This window comes from Mobula hypostoma, chromosome 3 (assembly GCF_963921235.1).
Source record: "Mobula hypostoma chromosome 3, sMobHyp1.1, whole genome shotgun sequence".
In the NCBI taxonomy this organism is placed as follows: Eukaryota; Metazoa; Chordata; class Chondrichthyes; order Myliobatiformes; family Myliobatidae; genus Mobula; species Mobula hypostoma.
This window is the reverse complement of record NC_086099.1, coordinates 156,930,929-156,953,469: the sequence shown is the minus strand read 5'-3', so window position 1 is coordinate 156,953,469 and position 22,541 is coordinate 156,930,929. Positions and strand designations below refer to the sequence as shown.

At 40.5% G+C, this 22,541-nt stretch overlaps 1 protein-coding gene across 3 annotated transcripts in view; it reads right to left on the bottom strand.

Annotated features, from left to right (window-relative positions):
- LOC134344346 (polycystin-1-like protein 1) overlaps positions 1-22,541 on the bottom strand; it is a 241,095-nt gene that overhangs the window by 12,402 nt on the left and 206,152 nt on the right. For all 3 annotated transcript variants that reach the window (XM_063043975.1, XM_063043977.1, XM_063043976.1), the window contains 6 exons: positions 18,929-19,104; positions 16,107-16,341; positions 14,255-14,359; positions 12,613-12,753; positions 9,670-9,804; positions 6,559-6,789 (listed from right to left, as the gene is read on the bottom strand). In XM_063043975.1, coding sequence (XP_062900045.1) covers positions 6,559-6,789; positions 9,670-9,804; positions 12,613-12,753; positions 14,255-14,359; positions 16,107-16,341; positions 18,929-19,104 — 1,023 coding nt within the window. The remainder of the gene's footprint in view (positions 1-6,558; positions 6,790-9,669; positions 9,805-12,612; positions 12,754-14,254; positions 14,360-16,106; positions 16,342-18,928; positions 19,105-22,541) is intronic.

Here is a 22,541-nt window from a genome sequence, read left to right as displayed (position 1 = left end):
GGAGCCATTTGGTTCTATTGACCATAATTTGATTAATCTTAAGATAGTGATGGAAAAGGACAGGAGAGATCCACAGGTTGAGGTTCTGCATTGGGGCAGGGCTAATTTGGGGAGAATTAGGCACTACAAGGGGATGGTTAGGTGAGTTTGTTTGAAGGGAAAAGAACTAATGGCAAGTGGATGTTTTTAAAGCGTGTGATACTCATTGAGGATGAGTGACACTCTTGATGACTTTAGAATTCACATAAGACGGAAAAAAGGAGGTTATAAAATGGATCTGGCAGGTAAGGTTAAAAAAAATTCTCAAGAGGCTCTATTGCTATACTGAGAGTGAAAAGATGGTGAGGGAGAGAAAAGGCCCCCTTAAAGATCAGCAGGGCTGCCTATGTCTTGAGTTACAGAAGCGGGGTAAGATTTTTAATGACTATTTCTATTCTGCTTATTGAGGAGAAAGTCATGGTGGCTCAAGAAATAAGGTTAACTAGTGGTGTTTGGGAAAACATTCATATGATCAAGGAGGAGGCATTTGCAGCCTTGCAGCACATTAAGGTGGATAAAACCCCGGGGCTTGACAGATTGCATCCTCAGAGTTTATGGGAGATTAGGGTGGACCTCATGGAGGTAATTGTTTCATCGTTCGGCAATGTTGAAGTTCCTAATTACTGAAAAGTGATTAATGTTGCTTCATAGTTTGAAAAGGATATCAAGGACAAGCGAAGAAGCTACAGGCCAGTCAGCCCAACATCACTAGTGGAGTAAACACAAGGAATTCTGCAGATGCTGGAAATTCAAGCAACATACATCGAAGTTGCTGGTGAACTCAGCAGGCCAGGCAGCATCTCTAGGAAGAGGTACAGTCGACGTTTCGGGCCGAGAACCTTTGTCAGGACTAACTGAAGGAAGAGCTAGTAAGAGATTTGAAAGTGGGAGGGGAGGGGGAGATCCAAAATGATAGGAGAAGACAGGAGGGGGAGGGATGGAGCTAAAAGCTGGACAGGTGATTGGCAAAAGGGATATGAGAGGGTCATGGGACAGGAGGCCCAGGGAGAAGGAAAAGGGGGAGGGGGGGAAACCCAGAGGATGAGCAAGGGGTATAGTCAGAGGGACAGAGGGAGAAAAAGGAGAGAGAGAGAGAAAGAATGTGTGTATATAAATAAATAACGAATGGGGTATGAGAGGGAGGTGGGGCATTAGCAGAAGTTAGAGAAGTCAATGTTCATGCCATCAGGTTGGAGGCTACCCAGACTGAACATAAGGTGTTGTTCTTCCAACCAGAGTGTGGCTTCATCTTTACAGTAGAGGAGGCCGTGGATAGACATATCAGAATGGGAATGGGATGTAGAATTAAAATGTGTGGCTACTGGGAGATCCTGCTTTCTCTGGCGGACAGAGCGTAGGTGTTCAGCAAAACGATCTCCCAGTCTGCGTTGGGTCTCGCCAATATATAGAAGGCCACAGCGGGAGCACCGGACGCAGTATATCACTCCAGCTGACTCACAGGTGAAGTGTCGCCTCACCTGGAAGGACTGTCTGGGGCCCTGAATAGTGGTAAGGGAGGAGGTGTAAGGGCATGTGTAGCACTTGTTCCGCTTACAAGGATAAGTGCCAGGAGGGAGATCAGTGGCGAGGGATGCAGGGGACGAATGGACAAGGGAGTTGTGTAGGGAGTGATCCCTGCGGAATGCAGAGGGGGGGGGAGGGACAGATGTGATTAGTGTTGGGATCCCATTGGAGGTGGCAGAAGTTACGGAGAATAATATGTTGGACCCAGAGGCTGGTGAGGTGGTAGGTGAGGACCAGGGGAACCCTATTCCTAGTGGGGTGACGGGAGGATGGAGTGAGAGCAGATGTGTGTGAAATGGGGGAGATGCGTTTGAGAGCAGAGTTGATGGTGGAGGAAGGGAAGCCCCTTTCTTTAAAAAAGGAGGACATCTCCCTTGTCCTGGAATGAAAAGCCTCATCCTGAGAGCCATTGCGGCGGAGACGGAAGAATTGCAAGAAGGGGATGGCATTTTTGCAAGAGACAGTGAGAAGAGGAATAGTCCAGATAGCTGTGAGAGTCAGTAGGCTTATAGTAGACATCAGTAGATAAGCTGTCTCCAGAGATAAAGACAGAAAGATCTAGAAAGGGGAGGGAGGTGTCGGAAATGGACCAGGTAAACTTGGGGGCAGGGTGAAAGTTGGAGGCAAAGTTAATGAAGTCAGCGAGCTCAGCATGCATGCAGGAAGCAGCGCCAATGCAGTCGTCAATGTAGCGAAGGAAAAGTGGGGGACAGATACCAGAACAGTTTTGGAACATAGATCTTTCCACAAAGCCAACAAAAAGGCAGGCATAGCTAGGACCCATACGGGTGCCCATAGCTACACCTTTAGTTTGGAGGAAGTGGGAGGAGCCAAAGGACAAATTATTGAGAGTAAGGACTAATTCCGCTAGACAGAGCAGTGTGGTGGTAGAGGGGAACTGATTAGGTCTGGAATCCAAAAAGAAGCGGAGAGCTTTGAGACGTTCCTGAAGGGGGATGGAAGTATAAAGGGAGTATATAGGGAAGTATATATCACTAGTGGAGATATTTTTGAAAGGATTTCTGAAGGACAAGATCTACCAGCATTTGGATAAACAGAATTTGGTTGGGAATCAGCATGGCTTTCCACTTGGGATGTTGCATTTTACAAATCCTGAGGGTTTTTTTTTAAAGAAACAACCAAAAAGATAGATGAGGGCAGTGGATGTTTTCTGTTTAGACGTTAGCAAAATCTTCAAGGTCCCACGTGGAAGGCTGGTCTGGAATGTTAGGTCCTATGGAATCCAGAGAGAGTTAGATAAGTGGATTGGACATTGGCTTGGAGTTAGGAAACAGAGGGTGGTGGAAGATTGTCTCTCAGAATGGAGGCTGGTGACTGGTGGTGTGCCAAGGGTTTGGTGCTGGGACCCTTGTTGTTTATTGATTATATTTGATTTGGAAATGAACGCACAAGCCTTGATCAGTAAGTTTGCAGATTACTGAATTAGGTGTTGATCCCACAGCGCGATCTTGATCAGGGAGGGAAGTGTGCTGAGGAAAGCGGCAAGTAAATTTCAATACAGAAAAGTGTGAGGTGATGCATTTTGTAAAGTCAAACCAGTGTAGAAGTGGGGCTCGTATGACAAATGGTAGGGCAGTAGGAATTTTAATAGCACAGAGGGACCTAAAAGCACAAATGCTTACTTCATTGAAAGTGGTGTCACAAATAGACAGTGCAATGATAAAGGCACTTAGTATGCTGAGTACATTATTTTGCAGTTGTACGTGTTAGTGAGCTATACTTGGAATAGTGTATATGGTTTTGGTCACCCTGTTACGGGAAAGATGTGGTTAAACTGGAAAGAGCGCAGAAACGATTTATGATGATATTACCAAGACTAGAGGACCTGAGTCACAGGGAATAGCTGGTCAGTTTAGGTCTCTATTCCTTGGAATGTAGGAAAATTAGAGATGATCTTCTAGAAATGTTTAAAATGAAGACAGACATAAATAAAGTGGATGGTACAGTCTTCCCTCAGGATAGGGGATTTCAAAACTAGGCAGCGTAGTAAGATTTAAAAAGGATTTGAAGGGCAACGTTCTCCGTGTGAGTTTATGGAACAGCTGCCAGAAGAAGTGGTGGAGGCAGGTATAATAATATCATTTAAAAAGCACTTAGATAGGTACATGGAAAGGTGGTCCAAAGGAAAATGGGCCGGACACAGGAAATTGATTCGAGGTGGGTGAGCACCATGGTTGGCATTAACTTGTTGGGTCAAAGAGCCTGCATCTGTGCTGTATTGTTGTTTCTGACTCTGTAAACTAGTTTTACTTTAAAACAATGAAGCCAAGACCTAGAGTAACTGTTTTCCCATCTGCCTCTCTCAAAAACCTTTCAGTGTCAGCACTGTATCACTTGTAATTAAGCAAGTTATATACTAGATCTGCTCAGCAGCTTCCATGGTGGTTCATGGAGGTGGCTCACCACCACATCGCCTGAAAATGGAGATTCTAGTACTAAAGCGAATAGTTCAGACCTTTCAATTTCGCAGCCCAATTCTGTCTTTATCCAGTTAGCTTCTTCAGCTAACAGTTCATCATTCTCATAGTAACAGGGTGTTTGCCGCAATAACAACTTTTTATAATTTACAGTAATTCTACATCTTTGCACTGTACTGCTGCTACAAAATAACACCTTTCCCATTTAAGTCAGTGATGAGCAAGCAGATTCTGATTCAAAAGATTTGAGGCACACAGAGTGGATAACCAAGGACTGACTCCTAGAGTGGAAGTGACTATTCTGAAGGAGCACATTTTAAAGCTGATTGTGGGAAAGTATGGGGTGGGTGGGTGGGGAATGTCAAAGGTGTGCTTTTTTTTACATAGAGTGGTAAGTGCATGCAACATGCCTCCAGGAGTGGTGATGTAGCAGATACATTAGGGGCATTGAAGAGACTCTTAGATAGGCACCTGGATGATAGAGAATGGAGGGCTACGTGGGAGAGAAGGGTTAGATTGATCGAAGAGTAAGTCGAAGGGTCTGCACAATATTGTGGGCTCAAGGACTTGTGCTGTTCTAAATTCTAAGTGCGTTCCACATTCTTCCAATGACTTACCTGAAGCAAAGTGTTTCCAGCTCCTTCCTAACTACAGTATTGCAGAAAAGTACAATCTTAATGAGGGCAGTCAGTGGTGAAAGTTGTTGAAGTACTTGGAGGAAAGATGAGAACAGGAGAGACATTGCCAATAGTGAATAATAGAAGAAAGTTTAGCAGGAAGTAGTGCAGGCAACACACATCAAAGTTGCTGGTGAACGCAGCAGGCCAGGCAGCATCTTTAGGAAGAGGTACAGTCGACGTTTCGGGCTGAGACCCTTCATCAAGACTAACTGAAAGAAGAGCTAGTAAGAGATTTGAAAGTGGGAGGGGAGGGGGAGATCCGAAATGATAGGAGAAGACAGGACGGGGAGGTGATGGAGCCAAGAGCTGGACAGTTGATTGGCAAAAGGGGTATGAGAGGATCATGGGACAGGAGGCCCAGGGAGAAAGAAAAGGCGGGGGGGGGGAACCCAAAGGATCAGAAGTGCAGGCCTTGAGTTCTTTTTGCACTCTGTCAGATCATAATCCTTTATCTGGTCTGCTAAACTGTTATCACTGCAAAGCTCCTCACAGCTTTGATCCCTATTGTGGTGACTCCAGTTTTGCTGTTATCCTGTTTATTTGATTGAGGTCATCCCAACTCCCAAAACACGCATTGTCTCCTCCGCAATATCTCTCCTCACTCTACAGCAAACAATGTGTCCTTAGATCACCTCACTCTCTGACTTTACATAGCACAAAAAAATGTAGTGGAATTTCTTCAAATGGCCAACTTAAGACATGAAGTTTTTTTGACAATTGCTGATATTTTAGCAAAAGCAAGCAAGTCAATTAATTATTTTTTTAAAATTGAGACACAGCATGGAAAAGGCCCTTCGGGCCCTTCAAGTGCACTGCCCAGCAACCCCTGATTTAAACCTAGCCTAATCACGGGGCAATTTACAATGACCAATTAACCTACCAACTGGTAGGTCTTTGGACTGTGAGAGGAAACCCATGTGGTCACAGGGAGAATGTACAAACTCCTTTCAGACAGTGGTGGGAGTTGAACCCAGGTCACTGGTACTGTAAAGTGTTGTGCTAACCACTACGCTACTGTGCCACCAGGGAAATGAGACACCCGGAGAGTGCTCAGATTGGCTTTGTGAAAAGTTAGAAGGAGAAAGCAGAACTGCAAGGCGTTCTCTCAATTCACAATGGTCCTGTGGGTTTCTCCTGTTTGTAAATGCTGAAATGCACTCTACCGCAGGCTACAAAATGGGAGGAAGATACCATAAGGTTAAATTAGTGGAAATAATTTGTTGGAGTGTGAAACAGGCAGCAACATAACAGACTGCCCTGAATTATTCCCAGAATAGGCAGGAATGTGAGGGTCAATCAACGTTGTTGCAGTCTGCATTTTATTAGAGTTGTGAAGTTTCGATTTTGATGCTATCTAGGTATAGTTTGAAATGTTAAGTTTAATGAATAACTACAACTATATTTGCACATTTAAAATGGGACCAAAGATGAATTTGTTGAAATTTACCAATAAAACCCAAATGGGAGTATTTTTAACCACTGTGCCTCTGATACATTTCAGTCATGTAGCAACAAGTTCCTCTTTGATGCTGTAGGATTTCAATCAGCTTTTCACCTCAGTGAAAGTTCTCAGTGGTTTACAATTGACTGCTCTTGGAGCCTTTTGTTTTAAAAAAACATTCCACTCTCTTTCCACCCCATCTCTTTTCTCTTCATTTCTCTTTATTTCCCTTCCGCAGGCTAAAATGAAGTTTTCCAATATGCTGGTCTTGACCTCTTGCTTATGTGCCCCCAAGTTAATTCACTGCCATTGTATAGTTAATAAAATTGCACCAATGTGTATTTTTAAATATGAGTGTATACAAATTATAAAACATAACAGGACTTTTATTTAAAATCAAGAACATTAACATAAAGAAATACATTAAGGTACGTACCAATCCAGTCCACAGTATGGTCATGGCAAAAAAGAATGTCCCATAATAGAAAGCAATGGACAGCTGGTTTAACTTGCAGAGAATTGAAAATGTTCTCCTTTCACTGGTACCCATGAAGTACATGAGCAATGTCTGAAAAGCTCTCAGTACAGTGCTGAATGAATAGGATTCTGAGAGGAACAGCAAATTTCCCAGGCAGGAGTAGGCCACGATGACTATAATCCCACATAGCTGTAAACAGAGGCACAAAAATAATGCAAGGTTTTTGTATGCATTCGACAAGCTTAAAAGTTTTGCTCAAACTAATAAAACTGTAATTTAAGAAATTTAAATGAACATTGGTGGAACTGTAGACTCCAGATTATCCCACTGCACTTTGTCGCAAACTCGTTTTAGTCAGGATGTTGCCCACCGAGAAACTGATAGCAAATCATGTAATACTATTAACTTAAAATGAATGCAATTTTTTGAAAGTGAAAATTGAAGAAATAGTTAAATTAATCCAATAAAATGAATATCCTGCCAATGTCCAACAAAGAACACCCTTTGTAGTTCTTGCTTCCTGTCTCAGGATGATGTTGTAATAGGACCGCACTCAATTACAAAGCCTGGAACAATCTCTTTTGCCACTATTATGATCTCTGAAAACATTTTACAGGAAACTAAAGGGGGTCAGGAGCTGACACATTAAAAATGTTATTGCAACAACGCTTATGCAGCGGTGCTTATGATGGTAGGGATGAAAGAGAAAATTAAATTCAAAACAGCAAAAGCAACTTGAATACACTTTAAAGTTTGTTTAAAAATCATTAGTGAAGGTAACAGTTTGTTCCTTGGCTTTCAGAGTTTAATATTTTCTAACTCCTGGAAATGTCTTATGGTTTTTAAAATACTTCACAGGCAGTTGATGATAGGCACGTATCCAAGTGGCTCGCTAGGCTTAGAAACAGACATTTCTGCTGCTGGCTGTACTCAAGGAAATCCAATATTCCCAAAGATCCCTCAACTAAGTGCAAGTCAACTTTTTTCAAGAATGTACTTCATTAATAAGCACTGCAAATACATAATAAATGAGCAACAAACAATCAGTGGGTCGATCTGCAGCTGTGAGAAATTCCTTTCCCCCGACAATTTGGATCATAACCCTGCATCTGATACTATTCAATCCACTGGGATCCCCCAGCAGATTTTTGTTGTTGTTCCGGATTTCAGCATCTGCAGTCTTTTGTCAACCCATTACAGTACAAGATACTTGTATGTCACAATCCACAGCACAGGGCATATACTTGCAAGATTTGTATTATTCATGCTACATTAGTGAAATTTTTCTTTCACATATCTTTCAAGAACAAGAAGTCTGAAAGATTTCTGCAAGTGTTCTATTTCCTTAAGTGTACAGTGGCAGGTCTGCCCTGAACTGTGACCAAGCTTTGTGGTAGCTGCACTAACATTCAGTCTATTCCCCAGCACACAGTCCTGCACCTTAATACATGGTCATCTGCAATATGTGGTTGTGGATAACCACCAGATCTTGGGAAGGTCAGAGCCCAATTTTCATCAAGACAATCCTTTCCTATCATCAGGTATTGCTTGCCTCAGTATGGTGTCCCTGGGAACAACATATGGAACTCAGAATCATGCATTATGAAACTCAATGGGATGAACCTTGACACCGCTCTTCCAGAGCTTCCTGGAAAGCTCACATTCCAGAAGTCAATGGATAATGCTTTCTTTTGCATCACAGCAGTCAAAAAGTTTGCATGTTGTGGTATTGTAGTATTGTGACTCAGGCTTTGCACGAAGAATCTAACAGGGAATGTTCTTCTCTTTACCTACTATACAACTGACATCCCTTAGATTAGATTTAGATTATGAGAACACTCAGTCCTCTTTTATTGTCATTTGGAAATGTTTCTCCGGAGTGATATCACAGAAAACAGGACAAACCAAAGACTAACACTGACAGAACCACATAATTATAACATATAGTTACAGCAGTGCAAAGCAATACCATAATTTGATGAAGAACAAACCATGGGCACGGTAAATAAAGTCTCAAAAGTCCCCGAGTTGATCGACTCCCGAGTCCCCGATAGCAGGCAGCAAAAGGGAGAAACTCCCTGCTATAAACCTCCAGGCACCGTCAAAGTGCCGATGCCTTGGAAGCAGCCGACCACAGCCGACACTGAGTCCATCTGTCCGAAAACTTCGAGCTTCTGACCAGCCCTCCGACACAGCCTACCGAGCACCATCCTCTGCCGAGCGCCTTCAACCTCGCCCCGGCCGCTGAAACACACAAAGTTGAGGATTTCGGGGCCTTCTGCCCCGGAGATCCCGGTTACCACACAGTAGCAGTGGCAGCGAAGCAGGCATTTCAGAAGTTTCCAGATGTTCCTCCGTACTCTCACGTCCGTCTCTCCATCAAATCAGAATTGTGAACGGTCCCCTACTTGACAGGTAACAGACATCACCACCGAAGTGGCCACGCGCACTACCTTAACTGAATATTCAAAGAAAAAATAACAGAGTATTCGATGGACAGGAAAAAGATTATGAATATTCTTAGAACTTCCTTGAGAATGTTGAACATGCCCTATGACTCATAGAATTCACTGACCCAGGCCTGCTGAAAATGGAGAAGGACTATCTGGGATGGCTTTGAGAAACCAAAGTTCATACAGAACCTCTGTAAATGACATGAAGAGTCCTACCCATCTGCCCTGTCATGTACCTCCTGCCCCAACTATTACACAGTCTGAGGGTCCCACAAGATGCTGCTGGAACTCTGTGGGTCAGTCAGCTGTCTATTCCTCCAGCATTTCGTGTGTTTCTGCAGATGCAAGCATCTGTTGTCTCGTGTATCCTCATTGGTTTATCAGCCACTGCAGAACTGACAGAACTGGAACACAGTTTGGCATCTGAAACTCTGAAGTACTGACTAAAATCAAAGTTGCAAGTACAGATCCACGGTTAGAAGATAGAAAGCAGGAAAGCTAGGAGTCTCAAGGAAAATCTAAGGATATCAGAAATGTAACAAAAAGTTGATTTGATCTCCATCTTGGTTTTGTGCAACTTGAACCAAGTTTTGTCAAAAATGAAATTGCTCCTTACCATTGGTACCATCAAACTGGAATAGGACAGCCACAGCAGTGTTGCACAGGGTGCCATAATCTTGTTAACGCGTAATAAATGGATGCTTTTTATTAAAAGCAGGAACACAAGCAACCCATGAAGAAAACGCTTCACCTGAGAATAAAATAAAGATTTCAGTTTATTTTAAATCCTACTATGTCCTTTCACCCAGTAGGACTGGTCTGACAGATGCCCTTGCAAGGAATGATGCGTGTGGGAACCATTACCAGCTGCAGGACCTCAAGCTCTGAAATTTGGAGCTTGAGCAGCAGTTGTCAGCTCGTAATGCATCTGAGGGGCTGAGTGTTTTGCAGATGGCACAGATTCAGAAGGCAGAACAAAAAAAGTCTGGAAAATTGACAACAAAATAGTCAATTGGAGTCAATTGGGAGTTTAATAGCTTTATACCTAAATGTAAGGAATAGAGTGATAAAGACATGAAATGAAGAAAATCATGTGAATGTATTTTGGTATATCTGTTACAGGAATAAAAGATATAAGGGGCTAGGTTTTCCTGTTGCCAGTTCAATATACCTCACCTGATGAAATGGTGAGGGGATAAGAAACAAGAGAGTGTTAGCAGTACGACAATTACAGCTCTGAGAAGGGATGAAATGCTGAAGGATTATGAATTTAAGTAATCCAGATTGATTAAAAGGACAATTCTAAACAGTCCCAGGGAATAAAACAGCAAATACTTGGGCATAGCAGTAAAGCAAAACAGAAAACGAGAGAAAAAGCAGGTCAGGTCGCAAATGTGGGAAGAGAAACGGAGTCAATATTTCAGCTTTAAGAGCTTTCAATGTTTTTTTTACAGGTACATTTCCTGACAACTGCAGAAAACAGTAATAGTGGAGGGTTTGAACTACTCTAAATTTAATTGCAAAGCAATAAGTACATGTGGAATGAGCTTCCAGCAGAAGTGGTTAAGGCAGGTTCTATGTTGTCGTTTAAAGTTAAATTGGATAGATATATGGACAGGAAAGGAATGGAGGGTTATGGGCTGAGTGCAGGTCAGTGGGAATAGGATAGGGTAAGAGTTTGGCATGGACTGGAAGGGCCGAGATGGCCTGTTTCCTTGCTTTAATTGTTATATGGTTATATGTGCCTTTTATATAAAGACACAAAATTCCGAAAATGATTGTAGGATAACGTGGCTCAGGAGCCTGTCAGTGAGAGGGAGAGGGGAGTGGGGCATGTGACAGGGCAGTTCTGGAAATAGTTTTTGTGAATGAAGCCATGAAGGTGGTCAGTAAGTGGAAGAGTATTTTTATGGTGGTGAACATAATTCATTTAGATTTATTCCCACAGTCAACCAGGTTTTATCCTATCAAACATCTCCCCTCCCCCATGCAGAATGCAGTTAATAAATACTTCTACTTCCTTCCATTTCTGTTGAAGGACTTTTTGACCTACTGTATAATGAAGACTCTGTCTCTCTTCCTGTGGATGTGTCTCTCTACCTGCTGAGTATTTCCAGTGTTTTCTGTTTTTGTTTTCATTAGATTTATTCATGTTATAATTTTTCTTCTCTGAGAATTGATTAAGTAAAAGAAAACTGGAAACAACTATTTGAAAGTAAAGCATCGTAAAACTATTTGAAAACATTTAAATTATAGATTCAATGATGAACGAGTTTCTGCAAAGGAAGGGGTGCCATTGCCAGCTCTAAAGACCTCAGGATGCCAAGTTTGTTCAACCCACAATTTTCATTTATGGCTGCTTGTTCTATGAATGCTTCTTAATAAAAGCAGTTCTGCCTTTTGTGCCCAGCACTGGTAATGAGGCACAGTTTAAAACTCAGTAAGACATTTATTCCTTAAGTGTATTGACCTGCCTTCCACCAGGCATGATCCCCACCCCAACCTACCCTAAATGATTAGGATCCTGGCACCTCACTTGGTTAGCTTGTTTTATACCTTTTAGATCTTTTACACCACTTTCCTAACTCACTCCTTGATCCAGCTTGTATTAACAGCAAAAGTGATACAGTGTGTTGCATTTGTGTTTTGTCTAAGTCATTGTATAAAATAGCTGGGTCCCACTATTAATCCAGTAGTCAATCCTGTCAACAGGTAAACATTCATTCAAGTGTTATTGTTTTGTTCTTTAATCAATTAATAGGCATCCATTAGTCTCGCGAGACCATGGATTTGCGCCTTGGAAGGATTCCAGGGCACAAGCCTGGACAAGGTTGTATGGAAGACTGGCAGTTGCCCATGCTGCAAGTCTCCCCTCTCCACGCCACCGATGTTGTCCAAGGGAAGGGCATTAGGATCCATACAGCTTGGCACTGGTGTCATCGCAGAGCAATGTGTGGTTAAGTGCCTTGCTCAAGGACACGACACGCTGCCTCAGCCAAGGCTCGAACTAGCGACCTTCAGATCACTAGTTGAACACCTTAACCACTTGGCCACGCGTCAACACACTTCAACCAATTGCCTATCCTTTAATTAGTAAACTTTATTTCAACTATCTTTTGAAAATCTAAATTTAATGTATCACCTAACCGTCTTAATAAAGCATCTAACAAGATTAACACTTATATTAATCCCTCCTGGGCATTATCCTCAATTGAAATTGGTGGAAGCACACTCCTCGATGCACATCTCATCTGATACAAGTTGTTCAGGTGACTTCCCACCGCTGGGGAAATCTGACATCATGCTCTGATATTGCATTCTACGGCAAATAAAATAGAGCAGTCAATTTTTTTCAACAGATGTCAAACCAATCGGGACTCCCACTTTTGTACTTGCATATGTGGAAATCCCAAACTTGCTGGCAGCTGTCTGGGAAAGTGATAGCAATCCCCTTCAACATTTGCCTCACTGTTCTGAAAAAATCTGCAAAATTCATCTAAATTTGGGAAGACATTTCATTTTGGTTTCCATATCCCATTTTCTCCTTCCATTAACTCACCTTTATCCATGCAGAAATGAAGCTCATATCCACAAATGTTTTGAAATATCCACTGTGAAGATGGTCAATAACATCCACAGCCAATACAAAATAGAACACATAATACACATAATAAAAGATACTAATTACGACAAGTCCAATCTAGAGGAAAAACAGAATACAGATTGGCAAACAGTGCTCTGCACACTCAGAACCATGTTTTAAAAGTTACATTTTATTTGGCTAAAGTGTCGCTGGATCAATTAATCCAATCAATAAATCAAGCAAACATTGACAAACTACTTCAAAAGGTTAGTATCAGAAAAACAGCATAGGATATAAAAATAGGCCAAGTTGTTACACTGTTCTGGCTTAAGTTGTAAGTATATTGAATATTCTTTAAATTGTGTAGAAAGGGCTTCCATTTATTTAACTGAATCTTTCACCATTTCAGGATATCTCACTAAGATTTACAGTCAATTAAACACTTCTGAAACATGTATAAGGTGTGAACCTAACAGAAGGGATTTGTGTCATGGCTATTCTTTCTATTTCTCACCAGTCTCACCCCCAAAAATCAGACAATTATTACCTCTAATTCTTTGAATTTTTAAAAAATATAGTGGATACTGGTTAATTGGACACATTGGGACCAGTTCATTTTGGCCTAGTTAAGCAGCTGCCCAATTATCTGAAGTTTCATGGAAATAGTTAAAAAGTTATATTAAAAAAGTACTGTTTAACTGAGTAACAAATTATGTGTTTAAATGAAATATAGGACAAATAGAACATAATAATGCCACCACATTATTACAAATCTGTGTATTCCTAATTGTTATCGACAGAGGAATTCACCCAATGTACCTGCACGCTGCCACTATCTTTTGATTGACTAAATGAACAAAATCAGTCCTGACGAAGGGTCTCGGCCTGAAACGTCGACTGCGCCTCTTCCTATAGATGCTGCTTGGCCTGCTGCGTTCACCAGCAACTTTGATGTATGTTGCTAAAATCAGGTCAGACACCTGATGTAGGTAACAGACTGCCTTCACACAATGCTATCGATGATTGCATATTTCAAGTCTTCATTTTCATTGTAACATTCAAGATGATTATAGTAGTAGCTCTATCTATCTACAATTGTCGATACCTTCAAATTCTTCGTAGTGCTTAACTTGTTGAGGTAGTGAAATTGTTTTTAATTTTCACACCCAGCCGTTTCTGGTTTCACCAAGCCTGAATGGTTGAAACCGCGGTAAAGAAAACAATTCTGAATTGTCCCACTGTTATCAGTGACAAACATTATTGCTTTTTGAACACAAGTGTACACCATTGAAAGTATTTAAGAACTGTTTGTTCTAAGCACAGTGTAGTGTCTAATAGCCACACGATGTGCAGACGACTGACACTAGTTAGAAAATGTTTGGTAATCATCTTCTGCCCTAATTAAGCAGCATTGTGTCCCAAATAAACAAAGGGAATCCCAGCTATTTCCTCAACTTGTTCTTGTTTTTTAGGTTGTCCCAAATAAGTGACTGCCCTGATTAATTGACGGCCCAATTAACTGGAATCCACTGTATTTCCAAATATTTTGACCCACAAAGAACAGCAAACAACCTTAATTAAATTAAAGCATAATAATTTATTGCCATGAAATTCTGACCTCCAGCCAATTCCATGGCTCTCGCCAGTAACTCAGAATACCTTTCTGAGTCATCCTGCACACCTGTAAATACAGGTGAAGTAGAATAAGGACCAGGAACAAAAGCTGAAAAGCACAATAAAAATAGAATGTAAAATTCTGCTCTACATTTTATTAAATGTATAAATAGTACAACTATTTAATCTATGCAACTTGGATTTTTTAAAAATGCTTTAAAATTATTGGATAAAACTAAAATTTTGACTCAACCGTCCTAGAAATCCAAATAAGTTTCATAAATGAATAATGTGATGTCTGTTTTGTTGTAATAAAATGAAGTTTGCAGCCACATTGCTGCTGCATTTGTAATAACGCCTTGAAGCTAGACATATTGCCTCAGTTTTTCCAACAACTTGAATGAATTTATAACAATCTATAAGAGCTCTGACCTAACCTGCTGTGTGTTCAGCATGCGATCGGTTAATCATGTATCATCAGTGATGATCTCAAACTTGTAATATTTTTGAATTATGCCTACAGAATTAACTACTGTACATCATGTAAAATTCTTGCTTTAATAATTTAAATAGCTGTTTCAATTAAGAGGATTGTGACAATTTCAATCTGCATAGAGAGCTGATTATGTTTCTCGAAATATTATCAATCAAATTCAGGTCGACAGGTTGGGCACTCAACCCAAATTGTGTCCACAGTGCAGAACCATTCATACTTCTGCATAAAGTAGTGATCTAATCCAGGAATCAAGCTGTCATAAATCAGAGAGGTTAGATTGACCTGAAATATACTACAGCCTAGAATTGATTACTGAACCTACTAATTCCATACAATGTTCCTCTCCACAAATAGGGTGTTCAAATCCTCCCTTCTGATATTTCATTATACAATTCCTCTTTTTCAAGAAGTTATTTCATTCCCATTTTTTAATATAATGTCATAGGCTAAGCTCAACAACAGTTGTATCAGTCTATGCTTGATGAAGTGCTATTTCAATGTCCCTAAAATCATGATTGTCACAGGATCTGTCAGCAATTCTACAGGTGACGGCATTTCTCAGCAATAATGAGGGTGAGTTTCAGGATACCTACATTGATGTGGAAGTCAAAATCAACTGGCTGAGTTCCACCTGCAATTTTCTTGCCCCTGGAGTAATTTGGAAGAGGAGTAGGAATTTGCTAAAGGATCTCACACCAGGCTGGATCTGACAGAGGTTCCGTGAGCCCACTCACTTGAGTAAGGATTGTGGTGATGTGGAAATATTTAAAATGATACGTCTTTTCTCTAATGTGCTTAACTATTTGTAAGCATCTTCAGTTGATTTTATTAATGTTGAAAAAAGTTATTGAATTTTAATTATTTAGAGGTGTGTTAGTTTGATTAAAAATATTTCCAGGTGCCTCAGCAATACTGGAGTAAGTAATTTTGAGGGAATGAGGATATAAAGGGTGGTGGGAAGTGGGGTGTCAGGCATTTTCTGGGAAAATCAGGGGCAAAATCTCAAAACTAGTTCTGTTAGTACAGCAACAGTAGGGCACAAATGTAATCCTATTATGAGTGTTGTATTTAGGGCAATCTTAAACAGGGGTTCAAATGCTTTATTTTATCTGTCTCTGGTACAGATTATCCTTAAGATCTGAATGTCCAATAACTTAACAGAATGCCAAAGGAGAGAGAAAAAAAACTTTTAAAAAAGTTGATTGGTGCTGTAAAACTGAAAAGGAACACTTCTTGGTCATCCATAAATATTTTGTTTATATTTTGTATGGCTGAAGCTTGCCTATTTCAAGAAATTTTATTCATGTTAAACCCATAAACAAATAGGTAATATTTGCAATCCATTATCTGAAATTCTCACCTCAAAAGCCATGATAAAATAATCCAGAAGAGTATTTTCCTGGTAGATGCGAACTGATTCTATATGAACTAATGAAAGAATTCCTCCTGATGGTGGCAACTCTGCCAACAGAGACACAATTGTGAAGAGGTTGGTAGGAGGATTGTAGAGGGTGAACTCAACTATGACTGCTCTGGTGTACCGATCAATCCATTTTGTCTTCTTCAATGCTAGTAATGTTGCATAGGCCTCATTCCTAAAATTTTGAAGAAGATATTTGTGAAAATAGCAGAATAAGAGTTCATGTATTTTGTACTTTTACTAGGAGTGCATTAACATTTATGGACACAAGAGATTCTGCAGAAGCCCAAAATCCAGAGTAATGCACACAAAATGCTGGAGGAACTCAGCAGGTCAGGCAGTATCTATGGAAATGAATAAACAATCGATGTTTCAGACGGAGACCCTTCTTCAGGACTGGAGTGGAAGAGGAAAGACACCAGAATTAAAAGACGGAGGGGGGGGGAAGGGAAAGAGGACCAGCTGGTAGTCATAGATGAAGCAGGTGGATGGGAAAGGTAAAGGGCTGGAGGAGAAGGAATCTGTTAGGAGAGAAGAGTGGATCATGGCAGAAAGGGAAAAAGGAGGGGCACAAGAGGAAGGTGATAGACGAGTGAGGAGAAGAGGTAAGAAGCCAGAATGGAGAATAGAAGAAGAGATAAGGGGAAAGGAACTTTTTTTTTACTGGAAACAGCAATTGATGTTCACGCCGTCAGGTTGGAGGCTACCTAGATGGAACATGAGGTGTTGCCCTTCCGCTCTGAGAGTGGCCTCATCAAGGCAAAAGAGTGATACGTTGGAATGGGGATAGAAATTAAAATGGTTGGCTATTGGGTAACTCTATTGTTGCCATATGGAGTGGAGGTATATTCATGGATTACTTGAATAGATATGCATATTGTATTTAGCATTGCCTTTCATAGAGAAAATGGATATTTTTTTCAGTCCTATTCATTTGTTTTCCAACCAGTAGCTATGTTACTGCAGAATTTAATGCTCTTGTTTCTGCAACATTTGAAAAATATATTATTTTTCTTTTTAATACAGCAAATACACCTGATAATAGATTGTGATAATTAACAAAACAATTCATTTTGAGGAAAGGATTTCTTCAAAAGTCTCAAACACAATGACACGAGAAGACTAGTTGCTCTTTATTCTAAGACTTTGTTACCCACATTTTGCTTTCCACCACATTTCAGCTATTGATCGGGGTCATTGATCAAGAGCAGTGGCAGGCCATTTCAAACTTAGCTTCATGTAAAATAAAAATTTTTAAAAATGACAAAAAATGATAACAAGTGTAACTGCTCTCAGTTTCCCCACAGTCAAAGATTTCTGCCCTCCTCATAACATACTTACAGGAAACACTGGATTTTCTCACACTCTATGTCAGAAACACTAACAAATTCTCAATCACAATACCAAAATACCAAACTTAAATTGTGATGCACTTATCATCTGCTTCAAATATCAAGAATCAGTAGTACCATTGAGGAGGAAGTACTGGAGCCAGAAGACCCACACTCTGTTTCAGGAACAGCTTCATCCCCTCGGCTATCTGATTTCTGAATGGTCCATGAACACTACCTCAATATTCTTCTTTTTTACTTATTTTTTGTAGTTTATAGTAATTTCTATGTCCTCCACTATACTGTTGTTGCAAAACAATAAATTTCACAGTATATGTCAGTGATAATCAACATGATTTTGATTCTGATTGTGATTATGATTCTGTGCAGTAAGGGAATTCTCATTAAAGTCATGCAATTGAAATACTGTTATTGTGACTGATAGAATTTCACTTCCACCACTAAAATTCTACAAATTTAAGAATGCCCTGAAGCCATTTGTATTCACATTTTTAAAGTTGGAATCAATAAACACTAGAGATTCTGCAGACACTGGAAATCCAGAGAACAGGCACAAAATGCTGAAGGAACTCTGCAGGTCAAGCAACATTTATGGAGAGGAATGAACTGTTGATGTTTCAGGTCAAGACCCTTCATCAAGACTGGAAAGGAAGGAAAGAGAAGCCATAATAAGAAGGTGGAGGAAAGGGAAGAAGCATGAGCTGGTAAATCATAGGTGAAGGGAAGGATAGGTGGGTGGGGAAGGGGGATGAGTTGAGTTGCTGGGAGGTGATAGGAGAAGAAGTATGAGCTGAAGGAAGAGGATTCAGATAAAAAAAAGGATAATGGACCATGGTAGAAAGGGAAGGAGGAGGGGCACCAAAGAGAAATGACGGGCTCGGCCTATGCTGAGTAAAGCCATCTTAGACAGAGATACTGTATGGAAAAAGGTACAGAGATTGAGCAAGAATCAGAGAATTAATTGGATAGAGTTCAAATGTAGAATAACTCCACAAACTCACTGGTAGGTGACATTGAATGCCGATAAAAATGTTATGGACACAGGTCGGACTAAATGTAGAGTTCAGAATTAAAGATTGGTTAGCAGAAAAGAGAGCTAAATGCTATTGTACAGAAATATACAAAGATTCACAATCTATGTACATGCTACAAAATAAATCAAGTACAATTCTAGGTTGTATAGTTATCATAAAACAAATTATATAATGGTGTGCTGTTGGTTTGCTTGGCTTCATACAATGTACACACTTCACCTGGTGGGTGATTTAGTGGCTGCTGAAAAGAATTGTTACCGTTTGTTTCCAGATAATTTTTAATGAATAACTTGAAAGCAAGAATTTTACTTTGAAAGCAAGATTTAAGAGTATTGTCAACCAGACCCAAATTATCAGAAGCATCTGCATCTCTTACCGTGTTCTACCAAGGTTAATAATCGATCCCTTCCCTTTGAGGCAATTGAATTGGCCGCATTGGCTGATGTTAGCACCTCTTGCAGGCTTTGTGGAATTCGATTGATCTGCATGGTGAATCAATGTGGTGTATGGAGATACACAGGCTTGTACAAGCCCTGACAATACTTCTGGAATCTAGGAGTAGAGATCAAGTGAAGCACATCTTTAAGAAGAGATGCTGTCAAGCAGTATAGTCAGTCACAGGTTGTCAGCTGTGCAGTTGCCAGGTATGACTCAATACAAGCACTCTCAACTATGAGTCAGAAGTTCTCTGGCTCAAGACTCATGCTGGACTTGGGTAAAAAAAAATCAAGACTGAAATCCCATGAGCCTTTTGTCCTCACCTATTCTCACAGATGAATGTAAAGGATCCTACAGCATTAATTTCACAAACAGCAGGAGATTTATACTCAGTGCTTTGCCAGCAGTTATCCCACGTTCAACATTACTAAAACAGATTATCTGATCAGTTCCATTTTAATATTTCTGGAAGCTTGCTGCTCATAAATTGACTGCAGCTGTTCCCTTATCATAACAGTGACTGAACTTTAAAAGAACTTCCTCGCTGCACAGTATTTTGGGACATTCTGAACAATCCTAAGAAAACACAATGTCTCTTTCAAGACATTTTGTCCTCAATCATGCCATCAAAAACCTGATCACATCAGTGCCTGTGATGTTCACTTAGTTGATCCCAGTCTGGTGAAAACGGAGAAGGAGAGAAAATAATCAGTTGCTGGTTATCATTCTACTTTGCAGTCCTGTCATTCTGTTGAAAATGCAAAGATGACTGTTGATTAAAGGCTAATGCTGCCACAAATACTGAGAATACAACAGCGTGCCAATCTCATTCTCTGGGAATTTGGATCTTTTACAGGATATGTGTATTGTTGCTTGGGCAGCATTTATTGCTCATCTCCAAATGTTTCTGAGATGATGGTAGGGAGTTACCTTCTTGCAGTGAATGTCATTGGGTAAAGAGTTTCAATATACAGTATTTCCAAATGAGAATGGTGTGCCTCTTGAAAGGCAAATTGTAGGTGAAAGAAACTGTTGTCCTCGTCTTTCTTGACGGTGTTGATCACACTTTGGTGGGTCCTGGTTGAAATGCTTTGGGGCTTGTTGCAGTATATTTGTAAATGGTATACAGTAGATTGAGCATACACTGTACTGGCAGATGAGGAAGGAAACGTTTTGGCAGCAGGATTCAATTTGAAACAGGCAGTTTACTTTATCGTGAAAGGTGCCAAACATTTTGAATGTGGGAGCTGCACTGATCCAGGCAAATGGAGAGCAGGGTAAAAGATGTTTTGATCCTACAAGTTGCTTTCTTAGTGAAATACTACTTCTGAGTTCTAACTTTTAAATGATGAAAAGGCTTTGAAGAGTCAAAGGGAATGGTACCCGGTGCAAGATACCCAGCTTCTAACATACTCTCGTAGCTGCAGGACTTGCATGGTTATAAAAGCTTTTGTTCATTAGTGACTCCAGAGACTATTAACGGTATAATGAATATTAAGCATTAACTAGGCATTGGCAATGTCAAAGGGAGCAGGTTATGAGCATGAAATAATGTGCATAAAGCAAAAAGGAATGATTGTTTTCATATTCTCTGTACTGGTAGAAAAATTGATTTCTGGCTTGGGTCCCAGAATTTCAAGCAGTGGCTTTTTCTGATGGGATTTCAAATTAATTCCCTTGGCATTTAAATCCATCTATTAGCAACAGAAGGCAGATTTCACTCTCCATATCAATGAGGCACATCTGAAGAATTCCCAAGCTTTCCCATGAAATGTCAGTTTTTCAAATCTAGCAGTGCCTACAGCTGTTAGGGTCACTGTGGGGCCCCAAACTCTCAGCAGGTCAGGTTGAGAAAATTGACACAGAGTGATTTGAAGACCTAGTTTGGAGCATAAGCAATTATTTTTGGAGAAAAAGCAAACTAATGGTTTCCTTTTACCATTTAAGGAGAAGAGACAAAATGTCTATGGTCTACTACATCTGATAGGATGAATTTGGGAAGGAAGGGTCCCATCATGCATTGATGTAGCTGCATTTAGACTGACCCATCCGTTCAGAAATCTCTGGAATGTTTAGATGATGACTTATATTCAGGGACAGATTTTTAGGTTCTCAGGTATCTGTCAAGAAGTGAATTCAATAGCTTCAGTGAAAAGTGAAGAATCTGAAAAGGTGGAACAGCTGTTCTGGACCACTCTGCACCAAATGTAGTGGACAGCAAAAATATTACACCAGCCACTGGAAGAAGCATCAGATAAATGAGAAGCATTTAAAAGCAAGACACTAAGAGTTCAGAGTCAGCATGTTCAAGCAATAAGCAAGATGGTAAAAATAGGGAACCTTGGTTAGCAAAGGAAATCAAAGGTTTAGTCAGGGAAAGGGTAGAAGTATATATGAGGTATATGCAATAGATATCAAATGAGTCTTTGCAACTTCATAGGGAATTAAGGAACATGAAATGGCATGGACAAGTGGAATAATGGAGAATCCCATATTTTTTTTATAGCTGGGGGAAAGTAGGTTCCTTCGGGGATGTATGGCTATGTCTATGTGTGGAACCAGGGTCTGAGTGGTGTCCCAAATGAGGAATGCTCATCAGAATTCACCAGAGAGAAGGATGTGGATGTTGGAGACTGAGGGGAGAGGTTATGTTGATAGTCTGGGACATGCTTATGTCAGGAAGGAGGAAGTGTTAGAAACGTTGGCACATATTCAGTGAATAAATCCCGAAGGCCCAACAACATCTTTTCCAAATTGATAATGGGAAGCAAGGGAGGAGATGGGGCTCTGATGGAAATTTTTGCATCTTCACTAGCCTTGGGTGACAGGCCAAAGGCTGGAGTGTAGCAAAGTCATCCCCCTAATCAAAAAGGTAGTAGGGCTAAGCCAGTTTAGTTTTAGATCAGTAGCTGAGAAATCACTGAAAAAAACTTAAGAGACAGGATTTATGTTCACTTGGAAAGGTGGGACTGATTAAGGGCAGTTAGCATAGTTTAGCACAGAGGAGTCTTGTCCCACAAATTTGAGACTTTTGAGCAAGTAACTAACAAAACTGATGAATGGCAGAATGGTCTACCATTTAAGTTCAAGTTCAGTTTATTGTCATTCAACCATACACACGTATACCGCCAAAACAAAAACATTCCAACGGACCAAGGTGCACAACACAGTGCAACCCACACACATAACACTAAAAGTAATATTCCCACAAATAATAAGGTGCATAGATGATACAAGTTAAAATGTAAACAGTTTAATGCTACTGGCACTTCCTGCTTGATGAGACCTGGGTGGTGGCAGGGAGTTCAGTAGTCTTACAGCGTGGAGCAAGAAGTGACCTTATACGTCCTTCAGCAAGGTTCTGGATGGAAGACTGGTCCAGAGGGTTAAACCACATGGGATGTCAAATATTGACCAAACATCCACAATAAACGAGCGGCACATCAGCAGTGCTGATGTACAGAGATCAAGGGATGATGTAAGAGAATAGTTCACTTAAAATGGCCAACATTTGGCAGACAAAGTAGTGAAGGAGGAATGTGGCAAGCTTG